Below are 23,591 nucleotides of genomic sequence, written 5' to 3'. Positions count from 1 at the left end.
TTCCAGCTATGATGAACTGCACCCCCCTAAACCATGAGCCAAACTAACCTGCCCTCTCATGGGTCAATTCTGTTGATTGATTTGGCCAGAGCAGTGCCAAAGTACCTAGGCTTACTCAAGCAAGTGCGCCATCTCCCTTGGCCTCAATTTTCTTGTCTCCAAAATGGGAATCGATTGGAGTAGTTCCTACCTCCTTAGGTTGTGGGGGGTTAACAGGGAGACAAAACACCAACAATGTTAAGTAATTTTCAAAAGTAATTTCACTCGATGGATTCAGTTTTCAGTCCAGTTATTATTGCTGTACAATTTGATCTAAAACTTTGCAGCTTAACCAACCATTTCTTCCTTTCTTTCGATTTTTCAAGACAGGGTTTCTCTGTATAGCCTTAGCTGTCCTGGAACTAATTCTGTCAACTCAGAGATCTGCCTGCCTCTGTCTCCAGAGTGCTGGGATTAAAGACATGTGCCACCACCACCCAGCTAACTAACCATTTCTTATACTTGAGCATGGGATCTGGGGCCCTTGGATCCAGTCTGTCACTGCTTCATGGTATCTAAGACATGGCCTGGTCAGGACTCCTGGAGGCTGGGGGCATCTCACAGAGGCTGACTTCGAGATGAGCAGAAGCTATGGCTGTATATTGAGGTCATCTTCAGGCCACTTTTGTTAGTGTGGGCTTTCTCACAGCATGGCTGACAGCAGGTCTTTGTTAGCTGTGTGAGAGACTCTCCCTACACGGCCTGAGTTGCCCTCAAACTCCCAGTCCTCTTAATTCAGCTTCCCAGAGAGTGTGTGCCACTGTGCCCAGTTAGTCAGACCCACCTGGAGGCTTAGCATCCCGGCGTCCCAGCCTCAGCCCAGTAGTCTCATAGCTTGCTACTCCGGGCAATCTCCTGGTATCCATACACCAGGGAGAACGTGAAGAACTTGGGACCATGTTTTCAAGCTGCCCTCCCCGCCATTCCTCTCAGACTGTAAAGGGCCCTGCCCCAGAAGGTTTTGTCGACACCCTCTCTTTGCAAGATATGTGTCTGTGTCCATGACACTGGGCCTACTTGGAGGAAGTACATATGTCTACTAGGAAGGCTGAGCTAGTGTGAACACATGAGCGTGGAAGCCTATGTGTGAGCACGGGAGGCTGCCAAAGGCTGTGCTCACTTGTGTGCTGAGCCCGCATGTGGTCTTGGAGTGAGAATTAGTGACATTGTCCCCAGCCTAGGTGCAGGGTCAGCCACCCCCTGACTCCATACAGCGACAAACAACCCTTGTTCTCCCTTCCCAGCCTCACGGCACTCCCCTTCCAGTGTGTAAGTCCTTACCAGATCTCCTCTGGTTCGCTCGCTTGTCTCCATCCCAACTGCTGCCTGAGCCCAAAGAGCCTCATCTCTCCTGCCAGCTGTCCAGCTCTCAGCCTTGCTCCTGTACCCATCAATTGGAATAGAACTCCTCCTTCCCGGACTGGGATGTACTAAAGGGTAGAGCACTTTCCTGGCAAAGCACTGTCCCCATATTCATGGCCCTGCCCCACTGTCTGGGGTTGTCTTTCCCTGGCCCATGGACTCCTCTCCACTTGACCTCTCTGAACTCGTAGGTTCCAGAGCCCCAGCCTTCACTTGTGATGTTCCTTTGTACTCCACTGGCTCCTTTGCTGTCCCCTGGGCCTGGTCCATCAGGCCCCAGCTGAAGTTTCTCCTCCTTAGACCGACCCAGCTGTCCCCAACTGCCTGGCCCAGCGCCCAGTTTAGTGTTGTGCCGCCCTTCCTGATGCAGCCGGCCCTTCTGACTTCAACTCATTTTCTTCTGCCGTTGGAAAGAAAGCTCCTAAGGAACAAGGAGCGAGTCTGCCTTGTCCCCTGGGCCACCCCAAGTCTAGGCTAGTGCTCCTGCGGCTTGCTGGTGCCCAGACCTCCATGAAAAGTGAACGGGGCTACATGCCTGGGATTTCAGAGGTGCTCTGTGTGTGTGTGTGTGTGTGTGTGTGTGTGTGTGTGTGTGTGTGTACACAGGGGGTGTGGTGTGTGTGTTTTGGGAGAGGCCTGACACAGGGTGTATGTGTGCGTGTGCGTGTGTATGTGGACACTGGGAAGGCCAGGGAAGGGTGGGCCACAGTGACTGTGGAAACTATTTGTGGAGTGACAATCCCTCCCAGGGAAACTTGAAGTAAGTTCCCTCGTTGGGCAGCCACGGAATTGGCGGTCGCGGGGCGGTCCCAGACTACCCTCTGTCCCGCCCCCCAGACTCAGGCTGGCCAACGTGGCGGCGGTGGGAGGGCTCAGGCCAGGGAAAGTTCGTCGCCACTGCTATAGCAGGCATTAGACCGGGACGTGCGGGCAGCCTGCGCTGCTCGCTAGCTATGGGTAAGTCGCCAAGGAGCCTAAAAGCTCCGGGCTGGGAGAACTGCAGGCCTGGGCCTTCAACCACCCGCACCCCCCCCCCCGTCACTTCCCCGACCCAGTGTAGGAGAGGCGCCCCTCCCCATGTCAATCCGCCTTCCCGGGGAGTGGCCTGGCCTCAGGGATTCCCCCAAGAGTTCCAATGAGATGATTCTGCAGACAGGACTTGGGATGGTTTTGCATTCAGGGTCTCTTTGGGGTGCTGAGGTTCCCCGGGGGCTCTGCAGACAACTCTGGGGAGACTACAGCTCTGCAGACTGGGCCATACGCCCAGGAGCCAAGCCAGCCAGCAGGTTGCTAAGCACCCAAGTGGTGGGTACTGCCCTAGGTCAGGACATTGACAGGCAAGGATTAGCCAGAACTCCTGTGCTGGGTTCAACTCCAGCGAGAGGAGAGGGTTCATGTCTTTGCCACGGCAGGAGCCCAAGATTTCTGTTAACTTTTCTGAGTTCAAAAACTCAAAGCCATAGTCAGTCCCTCGTTCTTCAATGGGCATATAGTTCAGGCCACACGCACACGCGCACACACACACACACACACAGACTGGGACACCCAGTAAACAAGGGAAACTGCTCTCAATCTTGGAGGTGAAAAATTGGGGGTAGTGAATGAGATGCTGTGTGACATACAGAGCTACAGAGGCCCGGTGGTGTGTTCCTTTGGTAGCAGAGGGAGCCAAGGCAGACCCAAAACTTTATCCAGATATGGGTTTTGCTGAGATCTGGAGGAAGAGCTTCCAGGTGGCAGGACAGTGGGGTCCAAGTCAGGGAGCTCAGGGGATAAGGGGAGGAGGCACAGACTGTGCAGGGCTCCGAGGACTGTGAGGAGAAGTTTGGGTGTTATTCCAAATGACAGGGGAAGCTGGAGATTTTAAGTTACGGGTACCTTGAACTGTCTGTTAAAACCCTACCGAGGCTGTCCAGTGGAGAGTCATAGGAGCTGACCCTGGTTTGATATAACTAGTGTCTCATTTGCAGATAATGAGGTTCAGAAAGGTCCATTCTCTGACGGCCATGCCAGAGAATAAACATCCTCATTCTAGTAGGGAGGAGCAGGAGATTCACAAGGAAAAACTGGGCCAGAGCAAGACTCAAACCCAGGAAGGTAACTAGTAGTTCCTGGAGATCCAGGTCTGGCATCTGGGACTCATGGTGTCACCATGGGAGCTTCCACGGGCTTGAGCAGCCTTGTCTCCATCAACGGCCACACGCCTCTGTCTGAGCAGGCTCCCTTGTGGTTTTCCTTGGTGTATGGTTCACAGTTTGGGTACCTCTAACTTCCTGGGGTTTCCACACCAATGTTCTGCCATCAGCTCAAGGGGCAGCAGGGTCCTCTGGGATCCACTGCAGTGGCCTCACAGTCCCCGGCCAGCTGATTGTGGTGATACAAACCCTGAGGAAACGGCTTCCTAGATGGGTCTGGGCCAGCACGGTACCCCCAAGGGCTCTCGGTACCCCAAGGAGAGCCGTTTAATTAAGTTCTGGCTTCGTTGATTCCCTGGCTGGGACTTGGTGGATTTCTGAGATGCCCACAAAGTCTCCTACCTATTGTCCCAGTACAGTGTGCGTGGCTTATTTTTAATGGTGTGAATCTCTTCAGAGACCTTGCCTTCCTCAGCTCCAGCTTTACACAGGCTTCTCAGGCTGGGCTGCTCAGCTCTCGCTCCCAACTCCTCATGGTGAACCTGGCAAAAAGCAGCTAGCAACCACTATGTCATAGCCTGAATGCTACACTGCCTTGAAATTCCCATAACAACCAGCTTGATATTGTTTAAAAATCACTTCCAAAAAACTCTCTCTCTCTCTCTCTCTCTCTCTCTCTCTCTCTCTCTCTCTCTCTCTCTCTCTCTCTCCCCCCCCTCCATTATACCCTTCTCTCAATACACTCTGCACTCAAACTCTGCCTGCATGGTGTATCTGTCTCTCCCGCCCGTGGTCATCACTCACCAGGGGACCTGCCATGGTCCCCACTCGTGCCATAGTCTTAATATTTGGTCCACTGCTTAAAGGCAAGATAATGTTGTGGTGGAAGCGCATGGCGGAAGGGGATAATGGCATGGTCGTGGAAGCATGGCGGGCGGGAAGGGCCTTTTCCCTTTGTGGTGGAATGGAAGCAGAGTGTAGAGAAGAGAGGGAGGCAGGGACTTACTTCCTCCAAAAAGGTCCCACATCCTAATGTTTCCAGAAACTTCCCAAATAACACTGTCAGCTGGTCTCAAGTCCCCCCAACAACATGAGATTTTTGTGGGGCCAATTCATGTATAAGCCATGACAGTCACCTCACGTAGCTTGACAGAACCTCAGAACCAAGGGAGGGAGGGCAGTGGGGCCAGGCGGTGATCTTTATTAGATGCTTCCCTCGTCAGGAACAGGGAAGATGAGTGGCAGGATGTTGGGGGTAGGGATAAGGGAGAGGGTGGAAAATGAGATGACTTTTTCCTCATGAACGTTTGCCTCTGCATAAAAATTGTCTGTCAGCTGGGAAGAGGCAGGAGTGAGAGAACAAAGTCCTACCACACAGCTTTTGTTAACCAGGAGTGCCGACCACCGGCTTTGCCTTTTTCTGGTCATGAGTTAATTCCCTCATAGGTAATTCCAAAACACACCTCATAAAGCTGTGGTGAGACACAAATGAGTTATTAAGCTTGGTGATCAAAGCTGTGCCAGGACCAGAGACTGCACTCAGGAAATCTGGCTATCACATCACCAGTGTGTGGAGGCGGGAGTGACAGATGCAGCTGGCTGCTTCTAGATGCTTCCAGAAATATCTATGTTTAAATGTATGGATTTGAATTCAACCTAAGAATGACCTGTACAGCTTCAGTGCCAATGTGGCAGTTCCCAAACACATGAGTTAGTAAGATTATTATTAGTCATAATAGAAGGGGGGACATCAAAATAGCAGCCCCAAACTTAATCCATTTGTGAAAAACATGCTTGGCAAGAAAAAGCAGCTTGACTCTGAGGCTGAACTGGAAGACATCCAGTTCTAACTGGTTAAGGTCAAGTGGTCTGGAAGCTCAGGGTTCTGAAGGTGGGGTGTTCCTGCCCATCTAAAGGTAGGAACCTATTGACATTGAGGATGTGAGCTGAGGGTTGGGGAGATCATAGCTGACAAGCTGAGGTAGGGGAGTGTTGGAGGGGGCTGCTTGTTCATCCCGGCCACCCAGAACCAAAATAATCACACAGAAACCATACTATTTAAATCACTGCTTGGCCCGTTAGCTCTGGCTTCTTATTGACTAACTCTTACAGATCAATTTAACCCATTTCTATTCATCTGTGTATTGCCACGAGGCTGTGACTTACCAGCTAAAGTTCCAGCGTCTGTCTCTGGTGGGGCAGCTACATGGCTTCTCTCTGACTCCACTTCCTTTCTCCCAGCATTCAGTTTAGTTCACCATGCCTAGCTCTGTTTCCCATATAGCTTGCTATAGGCCCAAAGTAGTTCCTTTATTAACCAATGATAGTCACAGCATATGGAGGGGAATCCTGCACTGGGGAGATCATGGCTGACAAACACTGGGCCACTGGTCTCTGTTTTCCTCCAGTGTCTCTGCTCACGGTCCCTTTATATCCCTGATGTTTGTGTTTCTGTCTCCTCATTTTCTTTCTCACCCTGTGCAAACTCTCCAGGCTTACTGGCCAACAATCCTGGACTCTCCCATCCCTCACTACTTCATTAACATCTCCTTTAAATTCATTAATTCGCATGTTCCTTGGAGCTGTTTTCTTGCAATTTTTCCTGGTTTCCTTACTTGAAGATGTAATTTATTTCATAAAGCCCAGAAGTCTGGGGACAGCCTGATCAATTTGAGAGTCCTCAGAGAGGGGAAGAGACTGGTCTAGTGTCACACAGTTGGTGAGCTATACAATAGAATTTTCTCTTCTGACTAACATATTGTCTTGTCCTCATTACTATGTATATTAAAGCGTCTTTGTATCCCCCTTTAATTCCCCCAACTTAAAAAGAAAAGAGTATCTGGGCAGTGATGCATACACCTTTAATCCCACTACTCGGAAGGCAGAGGCAGGTGGATCTCTGTGAGTTTGAGGCCAGCCTGGTCTACAGAGTGAGTTCCAGGGCAGCTGTTACACAGAGAAACCCTGTCTTTAAAAAAAAAAAAAAAAAAAAAAGGAGTAACTAGACGTTGAGACAACTCCATCCACTTCACTCAGCAACTCCATAAAGCATTGAAATCAATTCTTTAAAAATTAGACCAACAATTACCTCACTCCCTGTGTAAGGCCTGTCCCCTAAGACTGAGAGTCTTCATGTCCTAGTGACCCTCATGAGCTGGCCATTGTCAGCCTCTCCCACCCTTGCAGATCAGCCCAGAGCTCTAAAGCTCTCCCACCCCACCTTAGCTCCACCCCTTACTGTGGCCTTAAAAACATGGTTTTGTAACCTCTCTGTTCTGCTTGGATGATGCTGATGATGGTAGAGTGCTGCTGTGAACGCCAAGCACAGCTTTGACAACAGTCTGGTCCGGAGGGAGGGAGGGAGGGAGGACAGACAACTGTCTGGGTGGATGGATGGATGGATGGGTGAGTGGGTGGGTGGGTGGATAGATAGACAAATGGATGGGTATAAGTTATAGACAGATATGAGCTGATGGGAAAAAAAAGGAAGGAGAGGAAGGGAAGGGAAGTAATTGGCTGACTGGAGATAGATGATAGATAGATAGATAGATAGATAGATAGATAGATAGATAGATAGATAGATAGATAGATAGATAGATGAGAGAGGGAGGGTGTGGCCTCAGAGACAGGCAGAGTAAATAGATGTCTGCCTGGATGATTAGAGGGATGGAAAGATAAATGGATGTGTCAATGGAAGGAAGGGAGGAAGGGAAGGAGGGAGGAAAGAAGGATAGAAGGAGGAGGGAGGGAGGGAGAGACAGAGGGAGACGGAGGGAGGGAGGGAAGACAGGTGGTTGGACAGTAGACAGCTGCGTAGATGGAGGTTGATAGACAGAAGGGAGGGTGGGACACACAGACCCTCTGGTGAGAGTCAGTCTGAGCCCTACCCTGTCACATTTGTTTTCTAGGCCATCGCCCACCTGTCCTCCTGCTCTGTGCCTCTGTGTCTCTGCTGGGTGGCCTGACCTTTGGCTATGAACTGGCTGTCATATCGGGTGCCCTGCTACCACTGCAGCTGGACTTCGGGTTGAGTTGCCTGGAACAGGAGCTCCTGGTGGGCAGTCTGCTCTTGGGTGCTCTCCTCGCTTCCCTGTTCGGAGGCTTCCTCATTGACTGCTATGGCCGGAAACGGACCATCCTGGGGAGCAACGTGGTGCTGCTGGCTGGCAGCCTGATTCTGGGTCTGGCCGGCTCCCTCTCCTGGCTACTCCTGGGCCGCTTGTCCGTCGGCTTTGCCATCTCTCTGTCTTCCATGGCTTGCTGTATCTATGTCTCAGAGCTGGTGGGACCGCGGCAGCGGGGTGTTCTGGTGTCTCTCTATGAGGTGGGCATCACTGTGGGCATTCTGCTCTCTTATGCCCTCAACTATGTCCTGGCTGGCATCCCTTGGGGCTGGAGGCACATGTTTGGCTGGGCGGCTGCACCTGCCCTCCTGCAGTCGCTCGCCCTCCTTTTCCTTCCTGCTGGAGCACAGGGCACAGCGGTCCACCAAGACCTCATCCCCCTCCAGGGAGGGGAGACCAGCAAACCAGGCCTGAGGAAGCCACGATACGCCTTTCTGGATCTCTTCAAGACCCGGGACAGCATGCGGAGCCGGACCGTAGTGGGGCTGGGATTGGTGCTATTCCAGCAGCTAACAGGCCAGCCCAATGTGCTGTATTACGCTTCCACCATCTTCCGCTCTGTAGGCTTCCATGGAGGCTCCTCAGCTGTGCTGGCTTCTGTGGGGCTTGGTACTGTGAAGGTGGCTGCCACCCTGACTGCCACGGGGCTGGTGGACCGTGCGGGCCGTAGAGCCCTTCTACTTTCTGGATGTGCTCTTATGGCCTTGTCTGTCAGTGGCATAGGCCTGGTCAGCTTTGCTGTGTCTCTGGACTCGGGCCCCGGTTGCCTGGCCATATCCAACGCCAGTCAGCAGACGGACCTGCCTCAAAGCTCCGGTCTGCTTAAGGGTTCATCTCCATCACCAGTGCTGCACACCAGTGAGGACCAAAGACAACCAATCCTGCCAATCGCTGAGAGAACCAAGCCCCATCCAGTCACCACAGTGTCCCTGGGACCAGCTCTGAATGCCGCCTCCCCAGCTCCCCCAGATCCCATCTTGAAGCACACCCTGCTATGTTGGTCTGCACTAATCTGCATGATGGTCTACGTGAGTGCCTTCTCCTTTGGATTTGGACCAGGTAGGAGGTAAATCCAGAGGCTTCTGTCCCATTTAGTGGGCCTTATCCATCTAGGGATACATGAGCATTAGCAGGGGGTGACTGAGGCGTTGGGGTTCCTTGTTTATATCAAAGGGCTCCTCCAGGGCTGAAACCTAAGCTTCCCACCCCCATTACCAAATTTTAAACTTCAGGTCTCTTTCAGTCTTGGATCTATGCCTGGGTGGCTACATCAGAAGAGCTTTATCTGAGAGGAACCAGATAAAAACCAGACATACCAGTTCGCCTAGGACCCTTCTTCTGTTGGCACTGAATGTCTTGTGTCCCAGGAACCTGAGAGTGTGGCCCTTGGGATTCTTGCAGGGGTGTGGGGATGTGCAGCTGGGAGAATCTGGGATCGAGAATGTGACACAGGGCTCAGCTAACAAGGACAGGAGCTAGCCTGTCCAGTTCACGAGTGCCCAGAAACCCTCTTGCTCTCGCCCCAGTGACCTGGCTGGTCCTCAGTGAGATTTACCCAGTGGAGATTCGAGGGAGAGCCTTCGCCTTCTGCAGCAGCTTCAACTGGGCGGCCAATCTCTTTATCAGCCTCTCCTTCCTCGACCTCATTGGTGAGTACTCTGATGCAGCCCAGCTTGTGAACCCAAAGGGAATATTCCATCTCAAACCACCTAAATGAGTGGGGTGGGTGGCCTCACACAGCCAGTCGTGAGCTTCCCTACTTCAGGGACTGTCCTTCACTCTTTAACTCTGCGGATCACCCAGAGTTTTTTGTTTGTTTGTTTGTTTTTGTTTTGAGACAGGGATTCTCTGTGTTGCTTTGTTGCCTGCCCTGGAACTAGCTCTTGTAGACCAGGCTGCCCTCAAACTCACAGAGATCCACTTGCCTCTGCCTCCTGAGTGCTGGGATTAAAGGCCTGTGCCCCACCGCCTGGTTACCCAGGGTCTTTGTTCACAAACATTCCTGCCTCGTGGTACAAAGGTGGCTGCCAGCAGGCCTCTAGTGCACCCCAGATCCTGGACCTAGCTCTCATTGACCCACCAAGATCACTTGCCCCTTCCAGGGCCAATGGCTGGTGCCATTCTGATGCCCAGGGCTCCTTCACTCTGGGCAGTTTTTAGGAGCGGGTTATTTTCTGCTCCCCATGGTCAAGTGTTTCCATGTCCAGCTCTGAGACTGTGGAACACTTTGGAGGAGCCACTCTCCTGATGGCCTCCCAGCCTTCTTTCTCCCGACTGCCCCTGCCTCCGGACATTTCTGTGCGGATGGATGAACAAGACAAAGCGGGGAGGGAGTGTTGAAATATGAACGGCGGGGTTGCGTCCCCAACACCCCGGCCGCTTGGCTAGCTCATGCCCGAAATAACAACACACAAACTGTATTCATTTAAGAACTGCTTGGCCCATGAACTCTTACAGGCTAATTCTTGCACCTGGACTAGCCCATTTCTAATGATGTATGTAAGCACCCCAAGGTGTGCTTACCGGGAAGATTCTAGCCTCCGTCCATCATGGTGTCTCTGCTCCAGAGAGCAGAGCTGTAGAGTCTCCGGGAGCAGAGCAGAGTCTGACCTCACTTCCTCTTCCGCCCAGAATTCTATTCTGTTTACTCCTCCCATCTATGTTCCAAGCTGAGGCCAAGCGGTTGGTTTATTATAACTTAACCAATGAAATCAACAGATTGATATATGACACTCCCACATCAAGGGAGGATAGAGAGGAGGAACTCATGGTGAGTCCTGCCATTTCCTCACCCCCATTGCACAGATGAGAAAATGTCATTCCTAAGTCCAGCCAGGTGTCAGAGGATAGAGCCTGGTCCTACAGACAACCCAGGGGGCAGATCCCACTGCTCAGGGAAGCTGGTGGGAGGGTGATGTCGGCTTGCAGAGAAAGGCACCCACACAAAACCTCACTTCCCCCTCTACAGAGTCCCTTCAGTCAAGCCCCCTCTCCCTGTCATGGGCTGACGATAGAGACCTCTGCAGTCATCTCCAATGTGGTCCTTAGCCCTGGGCAGAGCCCTCCATTCTGGGTTGGGGAAGTGGCCCCTGTCTTCCTGTTCTCCTGGCTCAGGTCCAGTCAACTCTAGGTCAGTTTGCAGAGTGCCCTTTTGTGGCCTTCTGGAACAGAAGCCCTGGAGCCACCTTTGTTGTGGCTCGTCTCTGCAGCTGGCTACATCTCCACCCAGGCATTCTGACTGAGGGACTTTCCCCTGCGTACAAGTTGCCCTTAATGTGTTGGTGGCCTCAGCCTCAGGGACAGCCAGTGACTTGTCGGCCGTTCTGCAAACTGGGCATCCCTGGCCCTTACATGGGTGAACAATTGGGTTTACACCCTAGGACATGTTGGGCGGGATGGGCATCAAGAGCAGGATGCTCGGCTCCTGGCCCACACTCCCAACATTGTGTCCCAAGGTGCCATTGGCTTGGCCTGGACCTTCCTGATCTATGGGCTGACTGCTGTCCTTGGGCTGGCCTTCATCTACTTGCTTGTTCCTGAGACAAAAGGACAGTCACTGGCTGAGATAGAGCAGCAATTTCAGATGAACAGGTACGTGGCAGATGGGGCTGGGGGCTAGGACGGTGCCTCAGAAGAGGGACCCTCCAGGACCTCAGGATCCTTCCTCTTCCTTTGGCCAGATGCTCCTATCTCCTCTTGCCTTGCTGCCACTGTCCCCAAGCCATTTTCCTTCAGTTACTATGCACCATCTGACAGTGGCTTTTGTACTGACCTCAAGGCTCAGCCCCTGGATGTGTGTGTGTGGTGAAGGGATCAAACCCGAGCTTTGCATGTGTAACCAAGCATTCAACCCCTGAGCTATGTTTTGCTTTCGAGATAGGGTCCTGCCATGTAGTCCACGCTAGCCTGGGGCTTGCTGCGGAGCTCAAGCTGACCTCATCCTTGCCAGTTTCTCGCCACCATGACAGGCTCTCACAGGGAATTGGAAATGAATTACAAAACCACAGAGTATTGGAATCTTGAAAACCACCAAATCTTAGAGTCATGGACTTTGGCGTTTATATTAAGTCCTTGCAGCTATGTCCCCGGCAGGGACTGAGGCCTTTGCGAATGCGGCAGAGGTCAAACATGGCGAGGTACTGTCCCCAATGAACTGCTGTTTGAGTTTGGAAGGGGCAGAAAATGAGCCAACAGACTGCTGAAGGAGAGCGGCCTAACCTGATGGTATTTAATGAGAAGGAAAATGAAGCCGCGTATCTTGCTGGGGGCTCATCTGACAGATGGGCACAGAGAGGGACAGAGAGAGAGGATCAGGGGTTGTGGCTCAGTTAGAGCAAGGATCTTACTGAGTAGATGTGACTTCAGTTGGTGAGGAGGGAGGCAGCCATGGAAAGATGGGGGAGGGGGCATTCCTAAGTGGTGGGGGGGAGTAGAAAATGCAAAGACCCTGAAGTGGGGGCCTGTCCTACCTCGGCAAGGAACAAGAGATACACACACACACACACACACACACACACACACAACAAGGGACTGGAGGAGGGAGGGAGGGTCAGGTCAGCCAGATGGAGTTAGATCACTTCCAGTACGGGGGGCCACAAACAGGATTTCAGAATCTTAGCGCCCTGGCAGAAATGACGGGAGACAAGCCGCGGGGTGCCATGGCAACGAGAAAATGCCCTCACCTTTCCTGCGGTTGAAGTTCCTGGCTGCCTGTTCTATTTCTGGGATGGCCTGAAGGGGTTTTTAAGTCCCTGTGATATAGAGCCAGCCTGTAGCTGAAAGGAACAGGTGGAGCGTGGAGCAGGATGAAGGGGTCGGCTGACCTCCCAGAGTAGAATACCGCAAGGGGTGATACGGGCGTGGTGCAGTTCCTTTAGCTAGGGTGTTGGTGTTTGAGCCATTGCATGAAGGTGTACTGAGAATTCCCCAGGTACATGGTGACCCCGGCTGTGGTGAGGCGGATGGGGTTCTGTGGCGTTCAGTGATTTTCTTCTGGAAACACTGCCTGGAACAGTGGCAGCCACACCCTGGTTATCAGTGACATGGAGTTCTAGGGCAGCCAGTGAGGGAGCTGTTACCTGAGTGGGGAGAAGGCCAGTGGTTCAGAGCTGGGTGGAGAAGGAGTATGTTCGGGAGGAGGGAAGAACAGAGGCCCTGGCTGGTGTGATGGCCCTTCTGGTGTTTGGAGAGTGGTACAAGCCTCACATGTCCTCACAGGGACATGGAAGGGTCTGGCTTTGAGTTTAGAAAGGGCACAGTGACTGGATGGAGACACAGCCAGCCCTGAAGTACTGCACAGACTGGAGAACAGAGGTAGACTCGTTAGGAAGGAATCAGGAAGGTGCGGAAGAGGGTGGGGGCAGCGAGGTCTGTTGCTCCTGCAGGGGAAGGTCCCAGGCCTGTGGCTCTCTGATCATATGGTGCTTTCTTGGCAGGTTCCCTCTGCGCTTTGGCCACAGGCAGAACCCCAGCGGTATCCAGTACCATCGCCTGGAGGTCTCCTCAGCCTCCTGAGGGCCCCGTCTGCTTGGAAGGTCCTAGTACATTGGTTTCTGCAGTTCCAGCTCTCAGCCTGCTGGGGCCTGGAACTCATGATCCAAGTTTCCTACCATAGTGACCCCTGCCCTAGAGGGTGCCTCTTGCTGGGGTGAGAGATGAACCCCCAACTCTTCATTTTGGGTGTGAGATTCCGAGGACTCTGGAAGGTCTAGCTGCAAGCGTCAGGGTTCCCATGGAGTTGGCTTGTCCGATTGTTTGTAGTAACGTTCTCTGTGGTCTCTTCACCAAGGGCTTCTCAGATGACCCGGATGGAAGTGTGCCCCCAAAGAGCCCTGAGCCAGCAGAGGCTGCAAGTCTCTGCCTTCCTTGTCCACTCGCCAGGATCTTAGTGATCAGGAGCCTCTGCTTTGGTCACTCCCTTCCTCCTGTCCAGGATATTTATCAGACACTGGGACTCTGGCTGGGAAGAGGCTGTTGCTTTTAACCCTGGTCCCAGTTTTCCCCGTGTGTCCCATAGAAGCCTGGACTAGGTGCTCCTAACTCTCAGACCAGGGACAGAAACGCTCAATGAGGATCCTGTCACGTGGCCCTGGGACAGAGTTTTTTTAGTAGGAAGTGTTCCTAGATTTGAAAGTGTTCCTGGAATGCAAGAGCTAGTCTCCAACACGTGACAAGTGCCAGGGAAGGGCGGGGGACTTTGAAGGAAGAAAGAAAGAAGGGCTTGGAAGGATTCACTGGTGTTGGCTGTTATTACTTCTACTTTGGGTGCTATTGACTCCCCAAGCCTCAATTTCTCCACCTGTTGAATGGGCAGAGTTGTGCCCTTCGGGATATATTAACTTACCCCATCTCCCTCAGGAGGGTCTTCCATGAGTCCTAGGGGCTTCTGCTCTCTGTGTTACGCAGGGCACCTCCTTTGGTGGTATTGTAAGGGGTCAGTCAGCTGGAGTTCAGCAAGTGGTTGAGGTCAGAGGTCGCATAAGGACATAAAAAAGACAGAGTTGGTTGCTGAACACTGGGTAGCTGGCTTCACTGGCAGTGTAAACCACACCCTTCTGGTCTCCAAGCCTGGTCCAGTGACCTTGCTCTTTTTCTAGATATTTAATTTATAGTCAGTGGCGTGCTGGATTCAACTTGTGCTGGCTCCTCAGAGCCGACTACCACACGGTCAAGATTTCTGCAGACTGGTTGCTAAGCACTGCCATTATTTTTTAAAAAAAGTTTTAATTTATAATAAATGATTAGTGTAATTCTAATAGCCAATACTCAGACTTCATTATCTCCAGCCAGCTGCAGTGGCTCATGCCTGTAATCCCAGCATTCAAAAGAGGCTGAAGTTAGAGGACTGAGCATTCTAGGCCAGTCTGGCTTTAAACCTTGTCCAACTAAATAAATAGGTAAATACACAAACCAAACCCGTGTTTCTCCCTCCTCCGGGCTGCCGGGTCATCCTCACGTGTGTCTGATGGAGACGGCAGAAGGTACCGCATGTTTTACTGGTCCTACATTCAATGCCTTCACAGAAAATACCAGGCTGTGTCTTTGCATCCCAGAGGTGAGGGAACACTGCAGACCAGGACGTGGTCTGTGGTTTGTCTGATTTTTCTGGAGGTGAGAACTGTGGGGTCAGGGAGTAAGGTGCCTCCTGCGTGTAGCCGGGATATTGAAAACAGCCCAGAAAACGGGGTGTGTGTGAAAATCCTTCCACTCTGGTCAGTTCAGCAGACACTTGCTCGTGGCCTTGATGGAGGGAGGGGTTCTGGTGTATGTCTGACCTTTGGAGATGCATACCATTCATCAATAGTTTTTATATCAGGAGATTGAGGGCAGAAATGGGCACAAGGGATTAATCAACCCTTTTGATCACCAAGGAACAAAGGGCATTTATTAGCTAGCAACAATTGGGCTACTTTGTTTTTGTGTCCTGACTTTAAGGGGTTCCTCAGCTGTGTGCCTTTCTAAAACTTTCCATTGTCTTCTTGGGTTTTTCACCTCAAAGCTATTATCAAAACATGTGATCTAACCTGATGCTATCATGAGGCTTTGTTTCAGCTGTGATGCACTCTGAGCCCTGTGAGCCCATCTCCCAGGTTAAAAGAGTGTAAGCAAGCTGGGCCACCGGGACTCAATTGTTTTCCTTAACCATTAACCCGAGCCACAGTCTATGCAGCTCCTCAATAGAAACCCATGTGTTCTAGCTGTGGGATTCTTCCTTGTTTAATTTTTTTATCATCAGCATTCTATTTAAGCCCGGCAGTGGTGGCGCACGCTTTTAATTCTAGCACTTGGGAGGCAGAGGCAGGCAGATCTCTTTGAGTTTGAAGCCAGCCTAGTCTACAAAAGGAGTTCCAGGACAGGCACCAAAGTTACATAGAGAAACCCTGTGTTGAAAAAGAAAAAAAGCTCTATTTAAACCAACATTATTATTATCAATTAAACAGTACAGCTTAGGAAGGAATCATTTTCATAATAATCCACAGGTTAAAATGCCCTGTAGAACAGGATGTTTCCATGAGATAAACACCCTATACTACAGGCAGTAACCTCAAGGCCATAAGACCAGGAGTGTTGGGGGACAGGAGAGGTCTTAACTCCCTATCTAGAGCCATCTAGCTTGTACCTGGGTTCAAGTAACTCCTATAATGTTTCATTTCTGTAAAAAAAAAAAAAGTTACTAAATAAAAGATCTTTTAATGATGCTTTAAAACATTATGTGTGTGTGTGTGTGTGTGTGTGTGTGTGTGTGTGTGTGTGTGTGTGCTGGTTCCCATGGAAGCCAGAAGAAGGCACCAGTTTCCCAGGAGCTGGAGCTGTAGGTGGTTGTGAGCTACCTGGTATGTTTGGGAACTGAACCTGAGTCTTCTGAAAGAACAGCAAGAGCTCTTGATTGCTGAGCCACCTCTCCAGCCCCCAAATCTTTTTTTTTTCTTTTTAACACTTTTAGAAACACTGAAAACTCTACATGTAAATGCTAAGGACCGCCCACATCCTATGTGTTACAGAGAAAGTTTTTGTGTCTGCTCACTTCTTCCTCTGAGATAATAAATGAAGACAGAAGAGCCAGTGTGGTGGCACACACCCTTAATTCCAGCACTCTAGAGGCAGGGACAGATAGGTCTTTGTGAGTTTTGGGGCCAGGTCTACACAGTGAGTTCTAAGACAGCCAGAGCTATATAGTGAGACAAAAATAAGAAAATAAATGCAGAAAGATAAGCAGAAATATCACATCCTCTTCTTTTCTGTTATACTTTTTGTTTTATTGTTTTTTTGAGACAGGGTTTCTCTGTGTAGCTTTGGAACCTGTCCTGGAACTCACTCTGTAGACCAGACTGGCCCCAAATTCACAGAGATCCACCAACTCGTGCCTCCTTATTGCTGGGATTAAAGGTGTGCAGCCCCACGTCCAGTTACTTGTGAAGCTGAGTTCAGAAATACCATGTCCTGGCCAAGGTCAAGAGCAGAGTCAGCAAATCCCAGCATCTGGCTGTTTCTTGACTTCTGCTTGTGTAGAAACTTGAGTTACATGTGCGCCAAGTCAACATTCCAGTTTTCCTGGCAGAGACCGAGTCTGCCAGCGGAAACAGAACGTTTTCGCTTTCTTTCTCACCCTCGTCTGTGCTTTTCTGCATTCTCTCTGTGTCCCCTGCACTCAGCCCTGTGAACTTGCTAAGTTCTTCCAGACCCAGGAGCCGGACGCCACCCTGTATCTCTGATTTTGACGGTCTAGGCTGGTGGTTACTGAGATATTATCCAAAAAACTTTCTCTGGGACCCTCTGTCAATCATCCTTCAACTTCTTGCGGGGAGAACTTGGCAACTGTGCAGAACTTGGATACCACAGTTCATTACCGTCTGCTGGAACTTAATTGGCTTTGAGCTGGGCACAAAAAAAAAGGTTGCTATGACATTTTTGTTGGTTAAACCCAAACACATCAGCTCTTTCCTGCTTTTACTAACACTGTAGGCGCTAAGCAGTGCTTTAAGCTCTTCCACACTGGGGCATCAAGGGCCATGTGTAAGTGGAGACTGCTTTTTAGTTTCCTGGCCGCCCAGACCCGAACAACCACACAGAAACTATATAATTACAACACTGTTTGGTCAATAGCTTAGGCATATTCCTAGCTAGCTCTTTTAAATTGATCAATTTATATTAATCTGTGTATCACCACAAGGCTGTGGCCTACTGGTAAGGTTCTGGCATCTTTCTCCTTTGGCAGCTATGTGGCATCTACCTGACTCCACTTCCTTTCTCCCTGCATTCAGATTAGTTTTCCTACCTAGCTCTATTCTGCCCTGTCATAGGCCAAAGCATCTTCTTTATTAACCAATAGTAATAAAACATATTCGTAGCATACAGAGGGGAATCTCACATCAGCCATGCTAACTTTCCTGATCCCATCAGTGAGTTAGTTTTTGAACAAACCCCTAAGATTTCCAGTCAGGAGCTCTCATTCCACGGCAAGTGGATCTACAGGAATGGCCAGCCCAGTCACTCTTTTTCTTTGGCCATGAGGTTGTTCACAGGGCTACGAGTTCTACTTATTGAAAGAGCAGAGTCAGGGGCTGCAAGCATACTTTCTAAGATTTGGGGGTGCTTCTTCCCTGACTCTCAACTCTCCAGTTTGCCTGCAGGTGGCCCAGGGTCTGACACCTGCTTGGGTTTGTCACTCTTTGGAGCAGTATTCTACTGGGACTGTCAGCTGACCCAGAGCCAACTGCTTCTAAAGGTTCAGAACAAGTCTCTGGAAGAAACACACACTTTGTTCCAATCAGATCAGCAATCCATTGTGCTTCAGAGGCTAAGCAGGTATTGTCTCTAAAACTTAGAATTTCCCAGAAATGGATTGGTTCCACGTGACCAAATTCTCTAGAACTGTGGGTAGGCAATCTCTCTCTCTCTCTCTCTCTCTCTCTCTCTCTCTCTCTCTCTCCCCCCCCCCCTTATCTCTGTAGCTCAGGTCAGTCTGGAACCCCTTGGAAATCCTCCTGCCTCAGCCTTCCATGCACCAAGATTACTTGTTTGACTCACCACGCTGGTAGCTCTCAGCGTCAACCGCTCTGACTCATAAACTGAATTTACAAAATGAAAGTTTGTATCTTGAGAGCCAGAGGCTCCTGGCTCTAAGCTTTCACTGCCCAGAGTGACAGCCTGTGAGCCTCGGCTCTTTGACTACTGCCCTTTTACTCTCGTGGGAGTGGGGTTCATAGTTGTGCAGCTTGGGCTCACAGCCTCCCCTCTTCACAGCTACAGCCTCTTGTCGCCCAGGACCTCTGAGCTTCGGGATGTGTCTGCCACAGTTTGTCCTTACTTCTTGCAGTTTCTCCATCACTCATTGGAGCTCTTAGCGGTTTCCTTGCTGAACTGGAAGACCTGGGATTGGCTCATTTTCCAGCTCAGACTGCCCTATCATTGGTAAATACCAAACATAGACAGAAGTCCTTCTGAGGGAAGCCTTTATTGGGCCCGATGCTGCAACACTAGGCAGGTAGCACATGGCAGAGAAGCTTCCCAGTCATCTCAAGGTGACTGAGAAACAGGCTGCTCACAGAGCTGGAAGGAGACACAACGCAGCTGCGCAGCTGCGTAGGATTCAAACCCCATCAAGCTCAGCCTTGCTTGGGCGTGGCTTCCCTTCCTCCGGGCGAATAGCTGTGCCATTCACTGCTGTCCTGATTGTGGTTTTTGTTTGTTTGTTTTTTTGTTGACTTTTTTTTTCAGCTCAACACAAACCCAAACTTATCTGGAAAGAGGGAATCCTAATTGAGAAAATGCTTCCGGAAGATTGGCCTGTGTGCAAGTCTGTGTCTTGATTAATAAGTGCTGTGAGGGGGCTCAGCCCACATGGTTCTGGGTTCTATAAGAAGGCAAGGCTGAGCAAGCCATGGGGAGCAAGTCAGTAAGCAGCACCCCTCCATAGTCTCTGCTTCAGTTCCTGCCTCCAGGTTCCTGCCTTGAGTTCCTGCCCTGACTTCCTTGGATAATGGACTGTGATATGGCAGTGTAAGCCAAAGAAACCCTTTCCTCCCCAAGATGCTTTTAGTCCTGGTGGTTCATTGTAGCACGAAGAACCCTGACTAAGATGGCATCTTCACATGGAACCAGTCACAGGGAGTCACGAGGGAGGTACAACCTGCCTGTCCTGAGTGAGACCAGCTATAGGGTGAGCAGGTGCATCTGGAGCCCACTGAGACTGTTCTACCCTGGGTGGAGCTGCTCAAAGCCAGAACAGTTTTCTCAGGGCAGTCAAGACTGAGCCAAAGCCTCCAGATGAAGGGGTTGTGGCTTGCAGCAACTGTGGTGACAGTGGTCTTTGCAGCTGGAGTGGGCTTGTCCCAGAATGATCAGGGAACATTTACAACAGCTACAGGGCAGTCTGACTGGTTGTCAATGAAGAGGTTGCTTGGCTGACAGCTCCTCATTCAAGGCAAGCAGGCACAGTTAAGCAGGTTGAAGGGTCTGTCAGCTGTCCTTCAAGGGGCCAAATAGCTCATTCATAAGAAAAAGACATGCATGAAAGGGTGCTTACCATACAGACCTGTGAGGAAGTGCATGTACGGTTGGTGTGGGTCCCCATCGCCAACATCCCCAAGGAATGCCCCCCACACCTAGCTCATGGATGCTGGTCTGTGAGGGGGACACAGGGGAGTCCCCTCATCCTTGGCTTTAGTAAAGAGTAAAAATGTCTCTGCACCATTGGACTGGAGGTGTGGGTGGCAGGAAATATGCGGCACCCTGAATGCTTTCGCTGCAGCAGGCAGCAAAGCAGCTGGTGCTCTCATTGTTTCCAGCCGCTGCAGGCCAGCGCCGAGCTAAGGCTCCCAAAGCCATCCTTCCATTTGTCTGTCCATCTGTCAATCCTTCCATCTGTCTGACCATCCTTCCATCTGTCCATCCATCCAGTCATTCTCTTTGTGATTCCTACATGAATAGAGGGAAGGATTCCAGCTACCCACTGAGCCTTGGCCTTTGGGTGTCAGCCAAATGGGAAGCAGGAAGACCCCCCCCCCCATTCACTCATGTTGGTGCCTTCACTTCCCTGTCCACACCTGCCTGGTTATTGAGTTCTTTGCGCTGTCTGCCCTGCTGGTCCTTCTGTCTGTCCTCTCCTGCCTGCATCAGGCACAGGAAACACCCACACCGCTTCCTCTTCCTTCCTGAACTCGCACGGTGTGGCAATCCACCAGTCTTTGTGAACTGGGCAATAACAGGACCGGCCGTGCAGCTTAGACACCATCTTCTCCTGGACGTCTCCCCTCCGCCCTGCACGCGCCTGGCTGATGATTAACGTAAAAAGCCAATCAGAACCAATGGCCATGGATCCAAGAATAGATCTTAAAATCCTATGAAAACCTCTGTTGTGAGGATGACGCCAACTGCTCTCTATCCAGTGGGTCTGCAGTCCTTACTGCATGCAGGAAACAATGGAACTGAATTTGTAGTGTGATCCTACCACATAGTGTGTGCTCTCACATGTGTGTGCGTGCGTTATACACACATGCACAAACACACACACATGCACAAACACACACACACGCACACTATCACCTCTTGGGCAGGGTGTGGCCTATTCAATGTAAGGGACACTATTCACGTCTTTGGGGATAAAAGAAGAGGAAGATGCCTTTTCCACATGTGTTTCTGTATGCTAAGTGGCTTTATTTATATTTACTGTGGTTTTATTTAATTTTTTCCAAATAAAAGCATGATATCAGAACTGGGGAGAAATGTTTAGATTCCTGTGGACCTTGCCTGGCGAGTCCATGCTCCTTGATCACTGCATTATTAGGGTACCTGATTCTGATCGGAAACGGAGCTGTTATTACACTACATGGCCACAAGAGGGAGAACCAGGTACCTGGGAAATACTTTCTAAGCCACAGCCCTTGGAGGGTGAGGCCTTGAGAGTAGCGAATTGAAAATCAAGCAGCTTCCCCCAAGCAGCTTCCCCGTGGGTGCTGAGGGAGTCCTAGCACCATCTAGATCCAGTCAGCCAGCCTTGCCAGTCCCTTCAAGACCCGTCTTCTGAATGTGCCTCAGGTCTGTGTCCTCAGCCATGCAAGGGGCCTAGAGCTAGTGAGACTCGGTCTTTCAGAGGTCAGCGGAAGCCTGACTTTCTTGTTCTGTAGCAAGAACCACAAAGAGGGAAAAGTGTGAGAGAAGGAGAAAGCCCCAAAGTCACAAAAATTACTAAGACAGTTTATTAGGTGAGCTCGCAAGCACCCATGAGCATAGAGAAGGTGCATGCATTTAGAAATAGTGGGCCAGCGGATGATTCAGCATGCAAGGGTGCCTGTTGCCAAGCTCAGTAACCTGAGTTCAATCCCCAGGAACTTTGTTGTGGAAAGGGTGAACCAACTCCTGAACATTGTCCTTTGACCTCTGCATGTGCACTGTGACATGCGCGCGCGCGCGCACACACACACACACATGCACACACAAACACACACAAAATCAATGTAGTTAAAAACAGAAACAGTGCCGGGCGATGGTGGTGGTGGGCGCACGCCTTTAATCCCAGCACTTGGAAGGCAGAAGCAGGCAGATCTCTGTGAGTTCAAGGCCAGCCTTGAGTTAGTTTCAGGACAGGCTCTAAAACTATAGAGAAACTCTGGGGGGGGGGGTGACAAGAAATCGTGTTTCTTACGAGAGAGGGGCTCAAGTCTCATAGTCCGAGTTGTCCCCCACCCCCGCCCCGCCCCTCCCCATCTCCTTCCATCCCCTCCAGGTACCTTTGTCTGACGTCTTCCAGACTTGTTCTGGTTTTACCTTGTCCAGAAGGTTGCAGAAGTGGACCACACAGCCTGTGGCCTTTTGACACTGCCTTCTCCTAGCAGAGCCTTTGCTGAACTGCAGTCCTACCTAGCTGTCCGGTGACCCCGTCACAGGCCCCTCCCACGATGTACCCTAGCATGTTGCCCTTTCCCCAGCCAAGGGTCACTGCGGTGATGATGGTGGCAGTTTTAGTTCAAGGTGACGGCACACAAGCTATAATCACTCTCTGTGTGGCCCCAGGCTTTTATTTCTGGGTTGTACACGCAGGGGCTGGGATTGTAGAGCCATCCAGTAAGTATACACTTAACCTGCTAAGAAAGTGCTCTCTGTTTTCAGGGGACCCTTGGGAGTGGCTGAGCCACAAGTCCCTCTGCACCCCCATGTCTGTTGTTTCCTCCTCATTGACTTTCTACCACCATGAGGAGAACCTGGCACACAGTAGGTAATCATCAAATCGGCACATAGTAGGTGCTCAAAATCACCTACCAGATGTACGGATGGTTAGCTAGAGGCTATTGTCCAGCGTAATCATGAAGGGTGTTGTTTATTGTGTGTGTGTGTATGTGTGCACACGTGCACGGGGGGGGGCACCCTCCCTACCTTAGGAGACACCCTTCAGCACAGCCTCACCCTAGACCTCAGGAGACAAGCCCTCTGTTCTAACTTCTGACCCCCAAAGTCTGGGCTTGGGGATAGGAAACTTTCCCCAGGTCAGAATGCACAGCGTGACCCCAGATCTTGTCTACAGCTCCTGCCAGCCTCAAAGGCCCTAGAGACTCAGCTGCGCCTCTCACCCTCTAAGCACCCAGTGGGAAGCCCGCAGGCCAGGGCAGGGGGCAGCCCCTCTGGGGAACATTAGTGCCCTGCCCTGCTGAAGGGTCTCCCTAACCCCCCTGCCAACACGGGCTTGCCTCCATCTTCTCTCTGCTTTTCCTCCTCCACAGCTCCTGTGACCTTTCTTGCTCTTGTTTTTCTACGTTAATTGAAGACCGATCCCCCTCGCTGGGGAGGTGTGAGGCTGCGCCAAGCACAACAGACCCAGCAGGCCAGTGAAAGTGGTTCCCAGGAGGTCACCTCTGCGGGGGGGGGGGGGTCTCCTGCAGGAGGACTGCTTATGGGGGGCCTCTGTGACAACAGCAGTGATCTGGAATGGGGAGCAAGTGGGAGGAAGGAACTCAGGGTCTTTCTTAGGGTTATTATTGCTGTGATGGAAAACCATGACCTAAAGCAGCTTGGGGAGGAAAGGGTTTATTCCACTCACAGTTCCAGAGAACAGAGTTCATCATCAAAAGCAGTGCGGGCAGGAACTCATGCAGGGCAGGGGCCTGGAGGCCGGAGCTGATGCACAGACATGGGGGAGTGCTGCTCACTGGCTTGCTTGATGTGGCTTGCTTAGCCTGCTTTCTTACAGAACCCAGGACATCTAACCCAAGGACGGCACTACCCACAATGGGTTGGGGCTGGGCCCTCACTCTTCTGTCTAAGGAAATGCCTTAAAGGTTTGTTGTATTCAGGAAGAAAAAAAAAAGCCTTTAATCCCAGCACTTGGGAGGCAGAGGCAGGCGGATCTCTGGGAGTTCGAGGCCAGCCTGGTCTACAAGAGCTAGTTCCGGGACGGGCACCAAAGCTACAGAGAAACCCTGTCCCAAAAAACCAAAAA

The 23,591-nt window shown here is 51.1% G+C and overlaps 1 protein-coding gene across 2 annotated transcripts; it reads left to right on the top strand.

Annotated features, from left to right (window-relative positions):
• The first annotated feature begins 2,126 nt into the window (after window positions 1-2,126).
• Slc2a10 (solute carrier family 2 member 10) lies at window positions 2,127-15,871 on the top strand. 2 transcript variants are annotated; one of them, XM_050151289.1, is made up of 5 exons: window positions 2,133-2,358; window positions 7,445-8,719; window positions 9,187-9,309; window positions 11,116-11,251; window positions 13,096-15,871. In XM_050151289.1, the coding sequence occupies exons 1-5, from the start codon at window positions 2,355-2,357 to the stop codon at window positions 13,172-13,174; spliced, it is 1,617 nt and encodes a 538-aa protein (XP_050007246.1). In that variant the 5' UTR covers window positions 2,133-2,354; the 3' UTR covers window positions 13,175-15,871. The 2 variants fall into 2 exon arrangements, 1 of the variants encoding a protein (XP_050007246.1); XR_007593419.1 differs by lacking the exon at window positions 13,096-15,871 and having other exon boundaries at window positions 2,127-2,358; window positions 7,445-8,726.
• Window positions 15,872-23,591: the final 7,720 nt, after the last annotated feature.

This window comes from Alexandromys fortis, unplaced genomic scaffold, assembly GCF_014885135.2.
Source record: "Alexandromys fortis isolate MF-2015 unplaced genomic scaffold, M_Fortis_MF-2015_v1.1 scaffold_27, whole genome shotgun sequence".
Classification (NCBI taxonomy): domain Eukaryota; kingdom Metazoa; phylum Chordata; class Mammalia; order Rodentia; family Cricetidae; genus Alexandromys; species Alexandromys fortis.
The sequence above is the reverse complement of the archived record's forward strand: the minus strand, read 5'-3'. Positions and strand labels throughout refer to the sequence as shown.

Excerpts from the sequence above, each read along its gene's own strand:
- Slc2a10 (XM_050151289.1), top strand. Across the intron at positions 9,310-11,115 it reads CTCCTTCCTCGACCTCATTG|GTGCCATTGGCTTGGCCTGG; the intron begins GTGAGTACTCTG and ends TTGTGTCCCAAG. Across the intron at positions 11,252-13,095 it reads CAGCAATTTCAGATGAACAG|GTTCCCTCTGCGCTTTGGCC; the intron begins GTACGTGGCAGA and ends CTTTCTTGGCAG.